The sequence below is a fragment of the Leishmania mexicana genome, chromosome 33 (assembly GCF_000234665.1).
Source record: "Leishmania mexicana MHOM/GT/2001/U1103 complete genome, chromosome 33".
Classification (NCBI taxonomy): Eukaryota; Euglenozoa; class Kinetoplastea; order Trypanosomatida; family Trypanosomatidae; genus Leishmania; species Leishmania mexicana.
This window is the reverse complement of record NC_018337.1, coordinates 370,416-387,509: the sequence shown is the minus strand read 5'-3', so window position 1 is coordinate 387,509 and position 17,094 is coordinate 370,416. Positions and strand designations below refer to the sequence as shown.

General features: G+C 60.0%; 6 protein-coding genes across 6 annotated transcripts; all 6 read right to left on the bottom strand.

The window, feature by feature from the left end:
- Positions 1 to 886: 886 nt before the first annotated feature.
- LMXM_33_0940 (putative protein kinase) lies at positions 887 to 3,889 on the bottom strand (the record flags this gene model as incomplete). The annotated part of the gene is made up of 1 exon (XM_003878633.1): positions 887 to 3,889. The coding sequence occupies one exon, from the start codon at positions 3,887 to 3,889 to the stop codon at positions 887 to 889; it is 3,003 nt and encodes a 1,000-aa protein (XP_003878682.1).
- Positions 3,890 to 6,057: 2,168 nt separating this feature from the next.
- On the bottom strand, positions 6,058 to 6,381 carry LMXM_33_0930 (conserved hypothetical protein; the record flags this gene model as incomplete). The annotated part of the gene is made up of 1 exon (XM_003878632.1): positions 6,058 to 6,381. The coding sequence occupies one exon, from the start codon at positions 6,379 to 6,381 to the stop codon at positions 6,058 to 6,060; it is 324 nt and encodes a 107-aa protein (XP_003878681.1).
- A 1,080-nt stretch (positions 6,382 to 7,461) lies between these two features.
- On the bottom strand, positions 7,462 to 9,519 carry LMXM_33_0920 (conserved hypothetical protein; the record flags this gene model as incomplete). The annotated part of the gene is made up of 1 exon (XM_003878631.1): positions 7,462 to 9,519. The coding sequence occupies one exon, from the start codon at positions 9,517 to 9,519 to the stop codon at positions 7,462 to 7,464; it is 2,058 nt and encodes a 685-aa protein (XP_003878680.1).
- A 1,989-nt stretch (positions 9,520 to 11,508) lies between these two features.
- Positions 11,509 to 12,012, bottom strand: LMXM_33_0910 (conserved hypothetical protein; the record flags this gene model as incomplete). Its single annotated transcript, XM_003878630.1, has 1 exon — positions 11,509 to 12,012. One exon carries the CDS (start codon positions 12,010 to 12,012, stop codon positions 11,509 to 11,511), a length of 504 nt encoding a protein of 167 aa, XP_003878679.1.
- Positions 12,013 to 12,877: 865 nt separating this feature from the next.
- LMXM_33_0900 (putative ubiquitin-conjugating enzyme e2) lies at positions 12,878 to 13,756 on the bottom strand (the record flags this gene model as incomplete). The annotated part of the gene is made up of 1 exon (XM_003878629.1): positions 12,878 to 13,756. One exon carries the CDS (start codon positions 13,754 to 13,756, stop codon positions 12,878 to 12,880), a length of 879 nt encoding a protein of 292 aa, XP_003878678.1.
- Positions 13,757 to 16,359: 2,603 nt separating this feature from the next.
- On the bottom strand, positions 16,360 to 16,839 carry LMXM_33_0890 (putative DNA-directed RNA polymerase subunit; the record flags this gene model as incomplete). Its single annotated transcript, XM_003878628.1, has 1 exon — positions 16,360 to 16,839. One exon carries the CDS (start codon positions 16,837 to 16,839, stop codon positions 16,360 to 16,362), a length of 480 nt encoding a protein of 159 aa, XP_003878677.1.
- Positions 16,840 to 17,094: the final 255 nt, after the last annotated feature.

Genomic DNA, 17,094 nt, shown 5'->3' with positions numbered 1-17,094 from the left:
GAAGCGGGTCGGCATTTGGCGAGCATCGGGGGGGGGGGGGGGGGGCTCGGCTCCTCCACACACACACACACAGAGAGTGGGGTGGGGGAGATGTACTGTGGGCCCTGTGACACAGCCACGCACGGAGAGGTGCGCTCCCCCTCCTCTGTTCTTGTCACAAAGGTCCTAGAAGAAATGAAAAGCACCAAGCGCAAGAGAGAGGGGGAGGGGGGAGTCGGTGGAGGGACACGAGGAGAGACATCCTCTGTGCGCCCAAAAACGATCTATGAAGCCGAGCAAAGAAAAGGCAAAAAAAAAACGAAACGAAAAGTTCAAAGCAAAAGGTAGCAAACATTGTGAAGCGAGTGCGTAGGTGCCGGGGAGTGCGCCGAGCCGCTCGCATCCTTGTTGTCCCCCTCTCTCCCCTTTTTTTCGCACTCTATTTCTCCGTATGTCCTTCTTCCCCCACCACGGAGACGGCGACGCAGGGAAGGCATGAGAAAGGGCGCATGAGAGGCGCCGACGCCGCACAGCAAAGCACAGTACATGCGTAGACTCACACACGCACACGCACACGTTTACACTCGACTGTCGACATGGCTGGAAGAGAGCAGGAACACTGAAAAGAAAATGGTACAGGGAGGGAGGGGGAAAGATCGAACGACAGGGAAATAATAATAATAGCAAAGCGCATGTCCACACAAGAAGCGAAAGGTGCGTGTGAAAGGCGCCGTCCGCCAACATGCTGGCAACAGAATCGGCGCCCCCTCTCCCCTGGGAGGAGGGGTGCACACAAGAACGGAGGCTGGGTGTACATGAGTGCGGAGTGCACAGGAGCACCAGAGGCAAAGAGCTACATGAGCGAGTTGTTCGCCGTGTCGTGAAGCAGCAGTGATACCCGTGGACGTTAGTAATTCAGTGCTGTCGGCGTACACGCCTCATCGCGCTGGATCGGAGACATAGGCAGGTCTTCTAACTGTTGCCCGCAAGGGAGCTGGAGCAACGGCTGCGGCTGTAACTGCTGAGTTTGCTGACGGCGCCGCTCATCCTCCTCCTCCTCTCCCTTGTCGGCGTTTGCTGGGGCAGCGAGTCGGTGAACGTCCTGCTGAGTTGTCGTGAAGAGCCACATCGACGCCTCCATGAGCGCACTCACACACCGCAGCGCGTCCACGGTGGCAGTCAGCACACCATCCTTGCCGAGCGGTGGCTGCTGCCGCTCCTCCTCCTGCAGTTGGCAAAAACTTTCAGCGCTCTCTGTCCACCTCTGCATCGCTGAGGCGCTCGAGAGCAACTGAAGTTCCTCGGAAGAGGGCCGGAGGTACTGTAGAACCTGTCGTGCAGTGGGTCGCTGTGGGGGATTGCTACGCAAGAGCGCCACGACAAGCTCCACCAGGTCGGCCGAGTATCCGCGGCGGCGCAGCATCTCCACCGGCACGCGGCGGCGGAGCGCTAGGAACTGATCACCATTTCGGGGGAGTGGTTGGCCCGACATGAGCTCGAAAAGCGACATCCCCAGCGAGAACATGTCGCCAGCCTTGAAGTGCTGCTTTTCATTCAGCATGTCGGCGCATAGGTACCGGCAGTCGCCCTCGTCAATGCTCACCGTGCTCAGCTCGTTGCCTTCGTTCCAGCTGCTGAAGTCCAGGGAAGAGCCCAGCCCACCAGCGCCAGCACCTGTGTGAGCGACAGGTCCGCCGCTCGGGTTCGCGCACGCGACACCTCCGACCCCGCCAGCTCGTTGGACTCGTGCCGGGGATCCGTAGCCGTTCCGCGTCTCCGGTCTCGGTCGGCCTCTCTCATCCAGTAGCACGCTGCAGCCGAAATCAGACAGCTTGTACGCTCCATCCTTATCGACGAGGACGTTGTCCGGCTTGAAGTCGACGTGCGCAATGTTGGCGCGGTGCAGCGCATCGAGTGCGATGCTCATGTGAGCTAGGAACACCTTCACCTCCGCCTCCGACCAGGGCTCATTCCGGCTCTGCTTCGCGTTCGCGACAGACGCGACGGAGCCGCCAGGGCAGTACTCAAGCTGCAGATACATGCGCGGCACCCGACCTTCCTCCCATGCGGCAGAGAGCTGCACGACGTGCGGCAGCCCCCGCACCATGCCCATCACGGACCGCTCGCGGCGGTAGCGCCGCTCCATCTCCGGCGTCCGCAGCGGCGGCGACATCTTCACTGCGACGTACTCGCCTGAGCTGATCTCCTTGAACAAGGAGACCGTGCCGAACGAGCCGCTGCCGAGGAGTCGTACCTCGTTGTACTCGTTTAGGATGCGCCGCGCCAAGAAGTTCGAGCACTCCGTTTCGGCCTGCGACATGTCCAGAACGTCCTGAGATGGATGCAGCAGCACCTGCGAGAAGGTATTCGAGCCACCAATCTGCTGAGACAGAGCCACAGGCGTGGCGTAGTCTATGATAAGAGGGGAGACGGCGCCGATCGCATTGCTGCCGCCGCCGGCGCCCCGGTAGAGAGCCATCGACGGTGAAGGCTGCGATGGGAAGGCGTTGTGCCCGTTGCCGTTGTGGGTGATGCTGGTAAAGCGACCGGTACCCGTCTGCGCAAAAGGCGTTGCCGGCGTTTCGTCAAGGTCAAGTGCGCTAAACTGCGACAGAACGTCGGCGGACCGCTTCCGGCTGCCCTCGCGGCGGTAGCACTTGAAGGAGGGTGGAGGGGGGGCGGTGCTCATGCCTGACGTGGTGGGACGAGAGGCAGGCGCTGATGCGCTGTTAGCCGCTGAGTTGTAGCCGAGTCCTCGAAGTGGCGCGGCAATGCGCAGAGACGGCTTTGGTGACGCACCTCCAGCTACGGCGGCGGCGGACGTTGCAGCAGCAGCCGAGGAGCAGGTTCCGGTGCTGGCTGCGGCGGTGGTAGAGAGTCGAGGACCGGCGCCGATGGCTCCGCATGGAAGACTTCCCGTGCTGCTCATTCCTGTGTGGATCGTGCGACGCTGCTTCATTGGTGTCGGCGGCTCAGCTACGAGTACGGTGTCCCCCAAGTTGGCGGGCGCCGCAGTCACAGACAGGGTTGCAAGGCCGCTGCTGCTCTCCTCGCCCGACGGCCTTACCCACCGACCCTGCGGCCCACTCAGCATCGGTGACGCCAATGGCACTGCCGCGCCGTTGGGGCCCGTCATTAGTGAAGGCCGTCGCAGTCCGCGGCCGCCACTGCTATGATTTCCAACCGTTGTCGTTGCCGTGAAGTCACTGCCACTGTCCGAGTAGCCTCCGTGTATGCTTGCAGGGCTGGTGGCGGACGCAGGGGGGTGCGCCTTGATGGACGCCGGAAGGCAGCGATTCGAGGTTTCACTTCCGACAACTACGCCATGCCCCGCCGTTGTGTCCGGCGTCTCCGGGTCCCCCACGGCCAGGGCGGATGAAGTGTGGAGAAGGGACGCGTACGGAGCGGTTCCACCGCTAACAAAGCCGGCGGACGACGGCGTCGAGCTCACGGCGCCCCACAGACGGCCCGACTGCGGGCCCTGCAGAAGGGGTGCTCTTGGCGTTGCAGGTGGGGGGTGCTGGAAGAGAGGCTCCTCGTTGCTGTCGGACTCGCAGGACGCAGGCAAGTAGGGCACAGCTCCAAGTCGCTGCGGCTCCTCGTGCTGAGGATGCTGCATCGGCGCCGGCGACGACGAGTTCCGATGCAGTGGTGGCGGCGTCGGCAGCTGCGCGGAGGGGTTGTAGAAGACTGCGTTGGTTGTGGTCGCCGTGGCCATCGAAGATGGCCCGCTCCCGCCACCAGAGCTGCCTGCATCATTGCCTGGTGCATTGATGACATCAGTCTTCACCATGGTGCCCACGGCGCCGGTGCGTGTGGGAGGCTGAGAGCTGGTCAGAGGCTCCACCTGTGCTGAAGGCAGAAGCGTGACGGCCACGGACGAGTTCTCGTCGTCTATCGTTGCTCGCATGTATGGGAATCTTCTCTATTGAAGGGTTTGTATTGCTGCCACTCGCCTGTGTTTCCCTTGCTTGTCTCGCGGACCCCTTGGAGGACGCCTCACTCCCCCCTCCGCTCTCCTCCCGAACAGTATCGCTGTACACGCGCAGAGAGAGGCAGAGAGGGCGAAGAGCAGCCGAAGCAGGAAAGATCGTGGGATACTATATATAGGGAGAGGGAGAGGAAGTGAGAGCCACGTCAGAGATCGCTCACCCCAATAGAAAGTAAAGTGACCGGCGCACCTCTCTGTGCCTGTGTGTGGGTGGGTGGTTGTGGGTATGCGATGATCAGATGGCAAGATGCGGAAGCGTGTGAGAGATGCGAAAGGAAAAGAGGCGAAGGCAGTCAGTGAACGCGAGGCAGATGCGCCGTGGGCGCGTTACTGCTGTGATGTGTGATTCATACGCCAACAAAAATCAGACGTATGCGTCTCCAAGACGCGCGCTCTCCATAATCCAATGATGGGGAGAGAGAGAGGAGGGAGGAAGAGAGTCGCTCGCGCGCTTGTATGCGTATGTGTGTATGTGTGTATCTATGCGCGAGGTGAAGCGGTGTTGCGAAGGGCCTCACCGTGTTCTTCTGCAGACAACCGGTCTCGCTGTGCTTTCGTGCGAACTCCTCACCCTCCGTGTGCCAGAGGAGACGCGCCAGTGCACGAGAAGTGTTCGATGCCGAAGGCTGTGTGCGAGGGTGTAGGTGGACGAGAAGAGAGGAATGTATTGATGTCCTTCCGGTACGTATGGGTGCCTGCTGCGCTGGCCTCTGTTGTGGAAGGAAGGCGAAAAATGTCTTCAGAGCAATGAAGTTTATGGCACGCTTCGATCAAGACGATGCGCGGTGCCCCTTCAAGGAACGTACATGATAAAAACCCTCAAAGCAGAAAAGAGGTGTGTGTGTGTGTGTGTGGCTGACTGCGGTGACGGAGAGAGGCGGTTCAGCCACGAATCGGCCTGCTGAGCGACGAGTGGAAAAAAGGTGAAAAGCAAAAGAGAGAAGGGCTAATGCATCTGACTGGGGGACACTACAGAGGACTAACCGCCGCGCCGGCACGCTGTTTCGTGAGCTTCCGCTGTGAATAGGCGCTAAACAGGTGAAGAGATGATGGAGTCTGCGCTGCAGCACCACGAGCTGAGGTCATGATGGTGGCGGCGGCGGCGTCGCGGTAAGGTGCGTTCGCCGCCCACCAGGGAAGGGAGAGAAGAACAAAGGTGAAGAAAGAGAGACACGAAGCGAAGTATAGGCAGGGCGCCGAGTTCGATGAGAGAGGACGGCACACGTAAGGCTGAGTATGCACAGCCCCCCCCCCCTCCTCCTCCTCCTCCTCACGTCGATGTCTGCTTCGCTGGCAGGAGGGATTATCCACCACTTGTGCAGCGTGCAGGCTCCTCTTCTTTTTCGCCTTAAAATGAGGAAAAGACGCGGAAGCTTGCGTTCAGAGAGTTGGGGGAGGGGGAGGGGGGCAAGAGCGCACGTCGACCTTCAAAGCAAAGCGGAAGAGAAATGCGTCTTGGCAACTGTTTGCCACGAAGCGCCCCTTCATCCTGCGGTGTATGTGTGTGGTGTGTGTGTGTACAGGCGCCTAAAACCGCATTCGGCGCACACACACACACACTCACACACACGGCGTCCCCATGCATTACGTGGAGCATCGACCTTGACTCTCCCTCCCGCTCACCTCGTGTTTTCCCTTTTTCTTGTGGCTCTTATGTTTGCTCTTTCAACGCCTCATATGTCCGGTGCGTGCATGAGCCAGGCGCACAGTACGTGAGCTCCGGCGAAAGGGGCCTGATGATGATGTGAAACATGACCAGGCCGGATACAAGATTCAAACGCCACGGAACAACGGGAAGATACTGTGAGGCTGCTGATGAAGCGCGAAAGGCGTGGGGAGACGGCAGGCAATCATCCACTGCACCCTGCGTCCGTGTCCGTCTGCGTGGGTCATCAGCGAGGGGAGGCAGCCTCCCTACACCCAACAAAAGCGCTGCCGGAAAACGCCACTAAAGAGCAGATGGTGCACCCGCACGCAAGCTCACGCATCGGCAAGCCCAAGAATTTGAGAGGCGCGAGGAAAGAAATGTGAATGCTTCTACTCTCACCGGCCCTGCCTTGCATCCGTGTCACTCAGGGTCGCACACATCACTGCTGAATGTCTTTGCGGGCCTGCTGCTGCATCACCTCCAACCGCATCTTCTCGTACTGGTCGCGCTGGTACTGCTCATACAGGCTACTAAAGTGCAGAAACTCCTTCTTGGCGAAGCCGGCGTAGAGAATGGCGAACTCCTCCACACACATGCGCTCCTCAGGTGTGAGGTCGTACCCGTCATCCTTGCCCTTCGAGGATGGCACGACACACTTCACAAAGGCGCGGTGCACGATGCGGTGGCGCGCCTCTTGGTATTTGAGGAACTGCTCAGACGCGATGGTGTCCTTGGCGAGCGCTGCGCCGTTGGATTGGCCCATCTCTTCTTTTTTTCGCTCTGCTGTTCTATGGCTCGCGTACGCTTGCTTGAGGCACCAAAGCTCTGTACTCCCTCGTAATGATGACGCCGCCTATGCTTATGCGTGCTTTTCGCCCGCTCCCAGTCGCTTAGTTAGTCGAATGCGGGCGTGGCAGAGAGTCGGATGCCGGCGATCCGTCTCGCGCTTTGGCCGACGTGAAAGTGGGGGGAGAGAGATATCGGTGCGTGGCGTGGGTGGGGAAGTGGAAAACGGGTGCTCCTTATAAAAAGCCAAGAACAGGCGAGAGACAATCGACTACCTCCGCACACGAGCACACGCGCATCGACAGCACTCTCAGCACACACACACAGCAGTCAAGCCGACAAGACTGATGCATCATGCGCCAGGCACACACAGAGAGAGGGAGAGAGGGCAGTATAGGGACGAAGAGACCCACCAGCACAGGGGTGAGGGCGACAGAAGAGAGAATATTTGGGGTGTGGAAAGGTAGACAGTTGGGGAGGACGGAGGAGGAGGCGATGAGGCATCGCTGCATCGCGTTCGTGTATGGCGTCGCCGAAGGCCATGTGAATCACACAGAAACAAAAGCGCCAAAGGACTCGCATCGCGCCATAAGCCTCGAAAGAAACCACGAACAAGGCGCCCAGAACGCATAATGCAGCCGCTCAGTGATGCCCTTGCGATCGGGCGCTGCGTCGTAGGTATTTGCCACCCGGGAGGCGAATGGCACCCCTCTTGTGAGGCGATTTCCACGGTTGTGCGTGCCTCATGCGCTTCTGCAGGGTGTATCTTTGCTTGCGTCTATGATAGACGCGGTGGTGCACCCACCCCTTTGCATCCCGAGTGCGTCGAGCTTCTCCGTCATCTTCCCTCTCGCTGCCCCCCCCCCTCCACTACTGTCCTTGTCTGCGCCGCGCACGAGTACAGGCACATACACAAGCGCATCACGCGGACACCCCCAGACACGTGCCTCCGGGCACCAAGGTGTAGTCGAGGGGGAAGGGGGAGGGGAGGAGGAAGGCAAAGACGGAAAAAGAAAATGGCTGACTCTGTGCGTATGTCTGTGCGCCGATCACCACCTCACACGACGTACTCGAGCTCACAGAAGGCTTCGTGAATCGTTCTCGTGTTGTGCAGGCCGCGGCAGCGCACCTGCAGCGCCGCACCCGCCGGCAAGAAGAGACAGGCGGTGAGAGTGTTCGTGTGCAGCTGTGCTGGTTCGCAGCAGGGCCGCTGGCGCTGAGTCGCGTCGGCGATGCCACCGTGGAAGCGGCGCCGCGAGGGTGACCTGGCAGGGGATGCGGATGCGGGCGAGTGCGCAACACTGTCAAAGGCAGCGCAAAAGTTGCCTGCAGAAGCACAGGTACTGCGCGATCTGCCTCGCGTGACCTGCCACGGTGCGGCAGCCTCGGTAGGAGAGGCGGCAGGGTGAGTGTAAAGAAGCGTGTGCGTGACCACCTCCCGCAACCCGCCCACCGCGGCACCGTTCATACAGAGCGTTAGCGCACCACCGCTGTCGCAGTCGCGGCCGACAGACTCTGCGCGGCCTGCCCCGCTGCACAGGCTCGCCGATGCGCAGTGACGCACAAGACACACACGCACCATGTAGATGCCGGCCCTATGCACGAGCATCGTTGACGTGTCGGGCCAGCTGGCGAGAGACGACGTCCATCTCAGCCAGCCCAGCCGAACGTCACCGCTGTTCCTGCTTGTGCCCTCCTCTACCGCCAGCTCCACCTCTCGTAGGTGGCGCCGGTGGTTCGCCCACGTCCCCAGACTGTACCAGCAGTCCGTACGGCCGTCAAAGGCGTGACACTCCGTCCACGGAAGCGCCGGACTCACCCCGCTCAGCGCCGGCTGCGGTCGCTCGCTGAGCAGTTTCGCGGCGGCGACGTCCTTCTCTGCGCGGCGGATGGCCGTGGAGAAGTGACTATGTGCATCCCCCAACCAGTACCACCGAATCCGGCGTCCGGAGGCTGGCAGCGCAGAGGAGGGCTCGGCGGCTCTCGCGCCACTCCGCGCACGCGTCGGACCAGACGAACACTTGGGAAGCACAGCATCCGTCGGTGAAGAAAAGGGTGAAGGATGTGCCAGGACATGAAACGGCTGCGGTAGAACGCCTCGAATGCTCTCCATGACCTCCCCGTTCGCCCTCGTCACGTCACTGAGCCCACCCGCCAAGTCGAGGCGGCTGCTTTTTGATGTCAGGCGCGACCGCCGACGACTGGAGGAGCCCCTGGTGTCGCGGCAGCGAAGGCGGCCTTCGCACGGACCCTTTCCCTGGACCAATGCGGACGGCACAGACTGCAGAAACTGCTGCCACTGTCGCCGCACCCGCTGCACCTCGCGCATCATCTTCTGCATGCTGGGAGAAGCGTCAGCAGTCGCTGACGCAGGTGCACTTGTCGTGGCGACTCTACCTCTTCGAGGGCACTGCTCGTGCCGGCCAAGCGAAGATGCTGTCGAAGATGTGAGCGATGAGGAAGAGAAGGTGCTAGAGGACGAGGCGGCCGAGTGGTGGCGGTGCTGTGAGGCGGCCACGTCATCGCCCCCAGCGTAATAGTTGTCCCTCACCGTCAATGTGGAAGAGTTGGAGGAGACGCTGCTCGAGCGCACGTGACGGTTGTCGTGGGAAGAGTGTGGACGTGAGAGCGCCAACGTCTTCAGCCGGTGCCGGAGGCCCTGCAGCTCCTGCTGAAGCGGTGCTACTCGAGCTTCCACAACTGCCTCGCAACTTGCTTTGACCGCCTCCGACACTCGTTGATCGATCTGCAGCGACGGTGCCTGTTGCTGGGCCTCGAGACGGAGCAGGCGTTTCCACAACTCGTTTGCTTCCTCGCGGTGCGCGGCGGCATCCAGGCGATAGCGCTCCTCCTTGACCTCACGATCTCGCACGAGCACCGTCGTGTACTGCTGAAGGTGCTGCAGCACATCCTCCAGCTGCCGCACTCGTACAGCGCACATTTGCGCTGTTGCAGCGAGCAGCTTCACCGCGTTCAGGACACAGGGCTGCACGTTCAGCCACGTCTTCTCCTGTCGTCGCTCCGTCGCACAGATGTCCCGCAGGACCTCTTGAAGACGCGTTACTGCCTCTGCCGGGTCGCCAGTGCCACCCGCAAGTGAGTTGGAGGAGGTCATGCCGCCAATATCCCCAATGGGCAGCGATGCTAGTAGGGGTGGCGCAGCGGCCGCAGAAGACGCTGGAACGAAGGAGGAGGAAGGTTCGGCAGCGGACGGCAGCGGCGTCTGTGGGGGATGTGGCGCAGGAGGAGCAGCAGCCCCGGCTGAGGTGAACGGGTGGGCGTCATGAGGTGGTGGTGAGGAACGGCGCGTGCCGTGCATCACACGAGACCGCCATGCTGCATAGTCGTTCATGCCTTATGCCGTGGTGCGACAGAAGCGAAGGCCGCCAGCCCTTTTTGCCCAGTTTACGTAGTGCCTATCTATGTGTGTGCTTATTGGGAGTCTATGTGCGAGATCGAAGCCGGCGGAAGCGAGGGGGCTCGTGCAACGAATGCGAAGGAAACTGAGAGCTTCCAAGGAAATCGGCCAGAGACCACGGAAGAAATCACAGCGAACAGAAAAAAGGGGTTGTCGTGGCGCAAAACGGGGGGGGCGGAGGAGAAGGCACAGCAAAAAACAGATAAACGCAGAGAACAAGCAGCTCTCCGTCTGAAAGGCTTGTGCTTCGATTGAGTGTGCCGTGACGAAGCTGTCGGCGGGTTGTCCCCTCACCAGGCCCCACCCTCTCTCGACCTCAACAGGCGGGCGTGCAGCTCTTAAGTGTAGCGAAGCGAAGGAGAAAGCGCTGATTACCCACTCCTCTCTCCCCTGTGTGGGCAGACCGTGCGCACGCGGGCGCGTGCGGAGACGGCGTCGAAGAGGGAGAGAAAGCAAAGCGAGATGAAACACAAGCACACATAGAGAGGAGGAGGCGGTGGTGTGCCAAGAGAGTCCGCCTGCCCCCGCCGGTGGTTCGAACAGGAAAAAGAAAAAAGTGATAAGCCTCGCAGGACCGACTGCATAGACGAGGAGGCGGGGAAGCAACAGAGATAGAGAGAGAACATGGAAGTACAAGGAGAGATGGCCATCAATACAAATACAGGAAGGCACCACCGTCATCATGATAGACCCTCCCCTGCACCGAAAGTGCAGACACCCGTGTCTGCCTGTATCGCCGGCGTAAACACTCGTCACGCCGGAGGGTTTGCGCTCCAACCACCCAACCCACTTTTCGGCATAGAAACGGAAGCCGCATTAGAGCCATAGAGGAGAGGAGGTCCCACATGTGCGTAGAGGGAGCAAGGAAAGCTGTTGACCTTAGCGCTTTCCCCTCTGCGACATAGCTCCCCCCCCCCTTCCCTCGCCCTGTACATACGTGCGTGCAAGAATGGGGCTGTATTACCCACACATCGGTCAAGAGCCACTACTCCACGTCTCGGTGCGTGGGGTCTTGTCACTCTCGCGTACCTCTTCCCGCCGCCCCTCGCAGCTGCTGCCCTGGCGATTCCATGTGTAGGTGCACTCTTTTTTTTGGGGGGGGGAGATGAGTTCCCTTGTGGGTCGGCATTCTTTTAGCTACTACAAACTACTACAAAGGGAGAGACGAGGAACACGGGAGAGCGCCTTGAGAAGAAAAACCTCCTCCTCCTCCCCTGCTCAAAAAACTACGATGACGATGACGCGGAAAGAAGGCCCGCAGCGGCGAACACCGCGCCAACGACGAAAGGGAAGCGGACGGTGCCCCAGGCGGGTGTTTTGTTCAGGTGTGCGTGGCGACGAATGAGAGTGAGACACACACACGCACACGCACACGCACAGACAAAGAGGTCCCACCCATCCTCCCTCCATCGTGCCCTGCAGCGTCGCCCTTTTTTTTGCCTCGATAGCGCCTACGACCGCGTCTGTCGCTGCAGGATATACACACACGCACACATACACCTTCTTCCGCCGCGCGCGCAAGTCGCCCGACACGTTTTTACTTTTCCCCTGTTTCCTCGGTCACATCCGCAGCAACGCGTGAGGTGATGCCGGAAACAGAAGCAGGAAGGGCTAACAGCTGCGGGGTTGCCATTCTCGCTCCTGCTTGTCTCCTGGGCCCCTCGCTTTATGTCTCTGCATCCTGCTTTAGAATGTACGAGCAATGGCATCGGTGATGTGCGAGGCCTCCAGCTCCGTATTCCACTGCGTGCACGTCTCATCGAGCACACGGCGCAGCTTCTGCTCGGCACGCTTCTCCTGGATGAAGTGAATGACCGGCAGCTTGTTGTACACAAAGGACGGAACGATCATGTCGGCCCACAGCACAGGAAGCCAGAAGAAGAACGAGTACCACCACACACACGTCCACGAGGCGAGGTACCACACGCTCATCGGCTCCAGATGGCGGCGGGACTCCACGAGAGAGGGCTGCACCACCGCCTTCGACTCGGCCAGCTTGGCCATGGAGCCACCGTTGCGGCGAACGGTGTTGCTGCAGACACGACGCATCATTCTCTTGTCTTTTCCTATGACTGATTCCTCCTTCGTCGTTAGAGAGGGTGGCAGTGAGCGAAGAAACGGAGGCGGATGGACCCACACCCAAGAGCTGCCGAGCGTGTATGCGAACTGCATCGGTACGAGAAGAATCATAAGAATTCAGGGTGAGGGACACCCAAGACAGGGGGAGGAAGATGCAGTGCATGAGGAAGTGAGCAGAGCGCGAGAACGACGCGGAAATGAGAGAAGAATCGTGGAGCAGCTCCGCTCTTGTTTTCCATCCGCAAGGGCACATGCAGGGAAGCAGCACGAAGAGCAAGGAGTGCCACGGAGCATGACGTCGCGCGAGCTTGAGCAAGCATCCACCTGCCAGCCTTCCGGGTGTGTGTGCGTGGGTGTATGGAGGAGGGAGGAGATGTAGTAAGTCTTGCTTTTTTTCTTTTCCTGGGGCGATTGCTTTCACTGGGGTAGCCAATAATAGGGAAAGACATGAAAACGCGCACGCACAGACGCACACGTACACAAGTGAAATGCCGTATCAGCAGCTAACGAGGTTCCGCCGGAAGGGGAGAAGCACAGAAGGGTGTCACGCAGTGGCACAAAGACAACAGGAAAGGGGAAGGGGCGGAAAATAAATAAAAAATACCGGCTCGAAAGTCTGCTACGGTTGAGCTCCTCTGACAGCAGGTTGGGGGAGGGGGGAACAAGCATCAGAGCACTGGCATTGGGCTCGCCTTCCTTCTGTTTATCTCTGTCTCCCTGTGTGCAGATGACGCCGTCGCGTCACGCCCGTGAGACGGGGACAAGCAAAAACTTGCAACAAAGGAAAACGTGCGGTGAGGTGGAATGCATGAGGAGTTATAGCCTCACCCCCTTTACCCTGCCCCTCACCCTTGAAGCTCACGACAGCACGCAAGACACAGTGCAGCGTCACCCCACAAAGAGAGGCCGGGTTATTGGCTTCGTAGTTTATCAGAGGGAGGTTCGCCGCCTAGGGATCTGTGTTCACTAGACCAGCTCACATCAGCTGCCGCAGGAGCCCCAGCCCTATAGCGATCAACACAATGAGAGAAGCATAGCGGCGCCACTGCAACTGACCGCCTCGTCGGGCTACAGCACCAGTAATGCTCTTCTTGTGTTGGTAGTGATGGTGGTGACGGGGCCGCTTGGAGGCTGCAGCGCCGGTTCCCGCCTCAGTTTGTGCAGCTCCCGCTTTTCCGTTACCAGGGGTTTTCCTAGCCGGAGCGCCAACTGTCTCGTGGGATGTCGAAGGCTCCTGCGCAGCGACTTCAGGTTCTGTGCCGGCCGGCGCTTCTTCCGCTTCACTCACGTTCTCATCACTAGCGCTGCTGCCGCTGCTGCCTTCATCCTTCGGAGAGATGCCGCCATTCTCAATGAAAGCCGTATCCGCCGCAAACGCCTCGGGAAGCACGCGCTTGTACACCGCGTGGAGCCGCTTTACATTGTATTTCCTGCTGTTCGCCGCATACCTGCGTCGCTCCTCGGCGGTGGCGCTCATCGAGCCTGTCGTCGGCTCCTCCGAAACAAAGAAAGACACGAGTGCGATAAGGATGGTGCGGAGTCCCCACATCGGCGACCAGTTCTCGGGGTGGTAAGAGCTGTTGGACAGGCATATCTGCATACCCGTCTTGAGTCGCCCGCTTGGGGTGCACATCTGCACACTCGGTGGCTTGAACGGGTAGTCGGACGGAATCTCGATGAGCCCCACATAGCGGCCACCCTCGTACGGCGTGTCGGCAGGCCCATCCATGACAAAGTAGCAGCGCAGCATGTTCTGCGGATCAGCCCCCACCTTGAACGGTAGCTCCCCCTCCAGGTGGAGCTTGCGCAGCTCAATCTGCAGCCTTTTCAGGCATTGCGCGGTAGGGGCCGTCATTAATAGACAAGGAGGGCAACGACAGGTGGGAAGGCGAGTTATGGGGAAGGTCTGGACTGGAACTCTTTGGTCGCACGTAGGCTGGCACACAACGACGACGACACCACGAGACGATGAGTAGAGGCGGGAGGAAAGAGGGGGAGAGAGAGACTGAAAAGTGTGAGCCCAGTGCACGCCGGATTCAAGGACGCAACCTCTTCCATGCCCCGTCGCCGAACCACGACGCTTGAAAAGATGCCGGGGTGGGGGAGGGGAGGGGCGAGCATGGGGTGCACACGTCAGTGCACACACGCTTTCGCTCCGTGGGATGCACACCTAGAAAAAATCCGATATGAGAAAAGACATGCACCGGTCACCGCACTCACTCGCGCGCACGTACACACGCCTAACCAGCTAAGGGTGATGACATCAGCGGATGGTGAAGAAGCAGCGTAACACGCGCATAGACATTCATAAAGCTGAACCACGCACAGCAACAGCTTTTCTCTCTTGCCCCAACGTGACCCCATCGTCCCTGCCATACAGCAGGAGTCCAGGTCCCACTCTAGCCCTCCCCGGCCCCCCTCCCGCCACAGCCCCACCTCGCGTGGTGCAACGCAGCCATAGACACATCCCTTGCAGCAATGCGCACACCCAGTCACCTCAGCACCGCCCCGGCATCGCAGGTCGCCTCACAGCCGCACCCATCATGCAGGCCACCACCACGTGCACACCCTCGCGCGGTGCCCCAGGCCCCACACACACACACCAGCGGGCAGTGGGTGAGGGTCGGGTGCGACGCCCTCCACTCACGCTGGCACCTCGCCCATCATGCGCATGGCGCCGACGTGTTCAGCGGCGCGGGTCGCTCCGACGCACCGCCGTCCACGACCTCACTGCCGACGTCAGTGCCGCTGCAGCGCACTCGCCTCCCCAGGTCGTGGGTGCTGGGCCCTGTCCCCACCAGAAGCGGGTCGGCATTTGGCGAGCATCGGGAGGGGGGGGCGGCTCGGCCAAGCGATTGAACGCTTCGGCTGCGGACAGCGGTTGAGGAATTTTCCGCTAAATAGGAGCGACGGGTGATGCTAATACAGCACTCCTCGTACACGGCTCGAGCACGACACGGCAAGTACGCGGAAGGGGGGAGACACTGTCACTGACGTCATGCCGAACGCACGCACACACTTTGAGTACGGCGAGAGAGAGAGAGGTCAGGAGGTGGTCGACGAAATGAGCTCTGGCGTGACCCAGCACGTCACAGACAGCATCACCTCGTAGAGCGGAGTCCTTCGCCACTAGAAAGCAAACGTTCTCAGGACCCTACTCGCTGTCCGTCATCTCTCGGCTCCGCCTTTTCCTTCTTCACACCTCGATGTGTTCGCCCACCACCAGCACAGTCATCTCTCTTGGTGTGCAACGCGGGGAAGAGACTTGAGCCTCGTGCCTTGGTTTCTTACCGTCTTTTGGGGGGTTGTTCTATCCGCTTTTGTATGCAGCATGCATGAAGTGGGATACTCGGAGACACATAGACGGGGCCCCAGTCAAGCATCGCGTGCACCTATTCGCTGTCATGACATGCGTGCGCGTATGGTTGTGTGTGGGTGGGTGGCCACGTGTGTGGATCACATGTGCTTTGCGCTGTTATACGATGATGGTGTGAACAGAATGCAACAGAATTAAAAAAGGGGAGAGGGACGGGCCAGGATGTGAAGCAGTTTCCCAATGCATTGATGCGGCCACCCAGTGACCCCGAAACAAGTATCGTCCTCCTCCCTCTCGATACGGAAGTTGCGATGCATTCGCGAGGTGCAACACGACACAGCAGAAGCTTCATGCATAGCCACTCAACATGAAAGCTGAGAGATGCCGCCAGCACTGCTGCGTCTTTTTATGCTGCGACCACGCAAATGGCGCAAGCAGCCGTGGCGTGAGCTGCGAAGAACACGTGCAAGAAGATGAAAGCGGAGGACAGCATCTACAGCAGCGGCAAGACGCCGCAATGTCTAATGTCGACTACTGTGGGTATTCAAACCACGGCAAACCTCAGACGGCAAGGGGGGAGAAGGCGAGGGACAGAGAGAGAGAGCATACCCTGTGTGAAAAAAAAACACCCGCCAGCTCTCGCCGCCGCATCCAAAGGGGCGTCCGTCGTTTGCTTTCGTTGTTCTTTTGTCCCTATGCTGTGCTGTGTGCTGTGTGCTGCGTGCGTGTGCGTGTGCGTGTGCCTGTGCCGTTCTTTTTTTTTCCCGTCAGCACCGCCTTACACGCGTATGCCTTGACGCTTTTCCTTTTCTTTTTTTTTGGAGGAGGGGGGGGGGGTTCTGTGTCAACCCTCATCTCTACCGCACCCGTCCCCGTCGCAACTGGCACAGCCCAGACGCGGAGGCACGACTACACGCGAAGACACACCGCGCCGGCACACAGCACCCTCCCTTTCGTAAGGGAGGGACATGCCAGCGAAGGCATCCACAGCCACGAGGGAGAAGTACCGTCACCACAGCCCACACTAAGCGGACATCCCGACCCGAACTCCCCACCTCACTAACCCCTCATGCACAGGGCTCGAAACCACATGCACGCCAACACACACACAGACAGTGACGCACGGACAGACGCCATCCACCTTAGATATTCGTGTACCGCTCATCCGCCGGGCGATCAAAGTCGACGAGCAGCTCGCTGACGCTCCAGTCCTCGTACGTGTTGTCCGGCAGCACGCGACGAATAATAAGCGGCGTGCGGCGCTCACGCAGCTCCTTTACGGCAATCGTAAGCGGATCCGTTTCGCCCTCAAGCGCCACAGCGACAGGGGCGTTCATGCTAATCTGCAGCGCGCGCGTACCCAGCACGCGTGCCCGCTCATACTTGGTCATGACGGCACTCGTCACGCGCTCGTTGACGCCGCGAGCCCGTGCACCCTTTGCCGCCTGCGCATTGCCAGACAAGATGACGTTGGCGGCAACGTCCTCGGGCAGCTGCTCGCCTCCTTCCTCGTCCTCCTCATCAGCGCCGCTGTGTCGAATGTCGCTGCCGCTGTCGCCATCATCACGGTCGTCTCCTAGATTGAGGCTGAGGAGGTCGTCTTCGTCGTCGCGGTCCGACATGATGCCGCGCACACGTCTGCAGCCGTGAGGATTAGTGTGACCGTAAGGGAATGCGGAGAGGAATGTTCTACACCGCCCTGGCCTGGGCTTGGGCTGCTTCACTACTGCGGCTGCTTCAGCGGAGACTTTCAGAGAGAGGGAGAGGGTGAGAGAGGGAGAGATACACTCAACAGAGAATGGAAGCGATCAACGCAGGATAGATGGGCCTGATCACCATGGCAGGATGTCAGACGGCCAGGCGGCCTCGACAGCAGA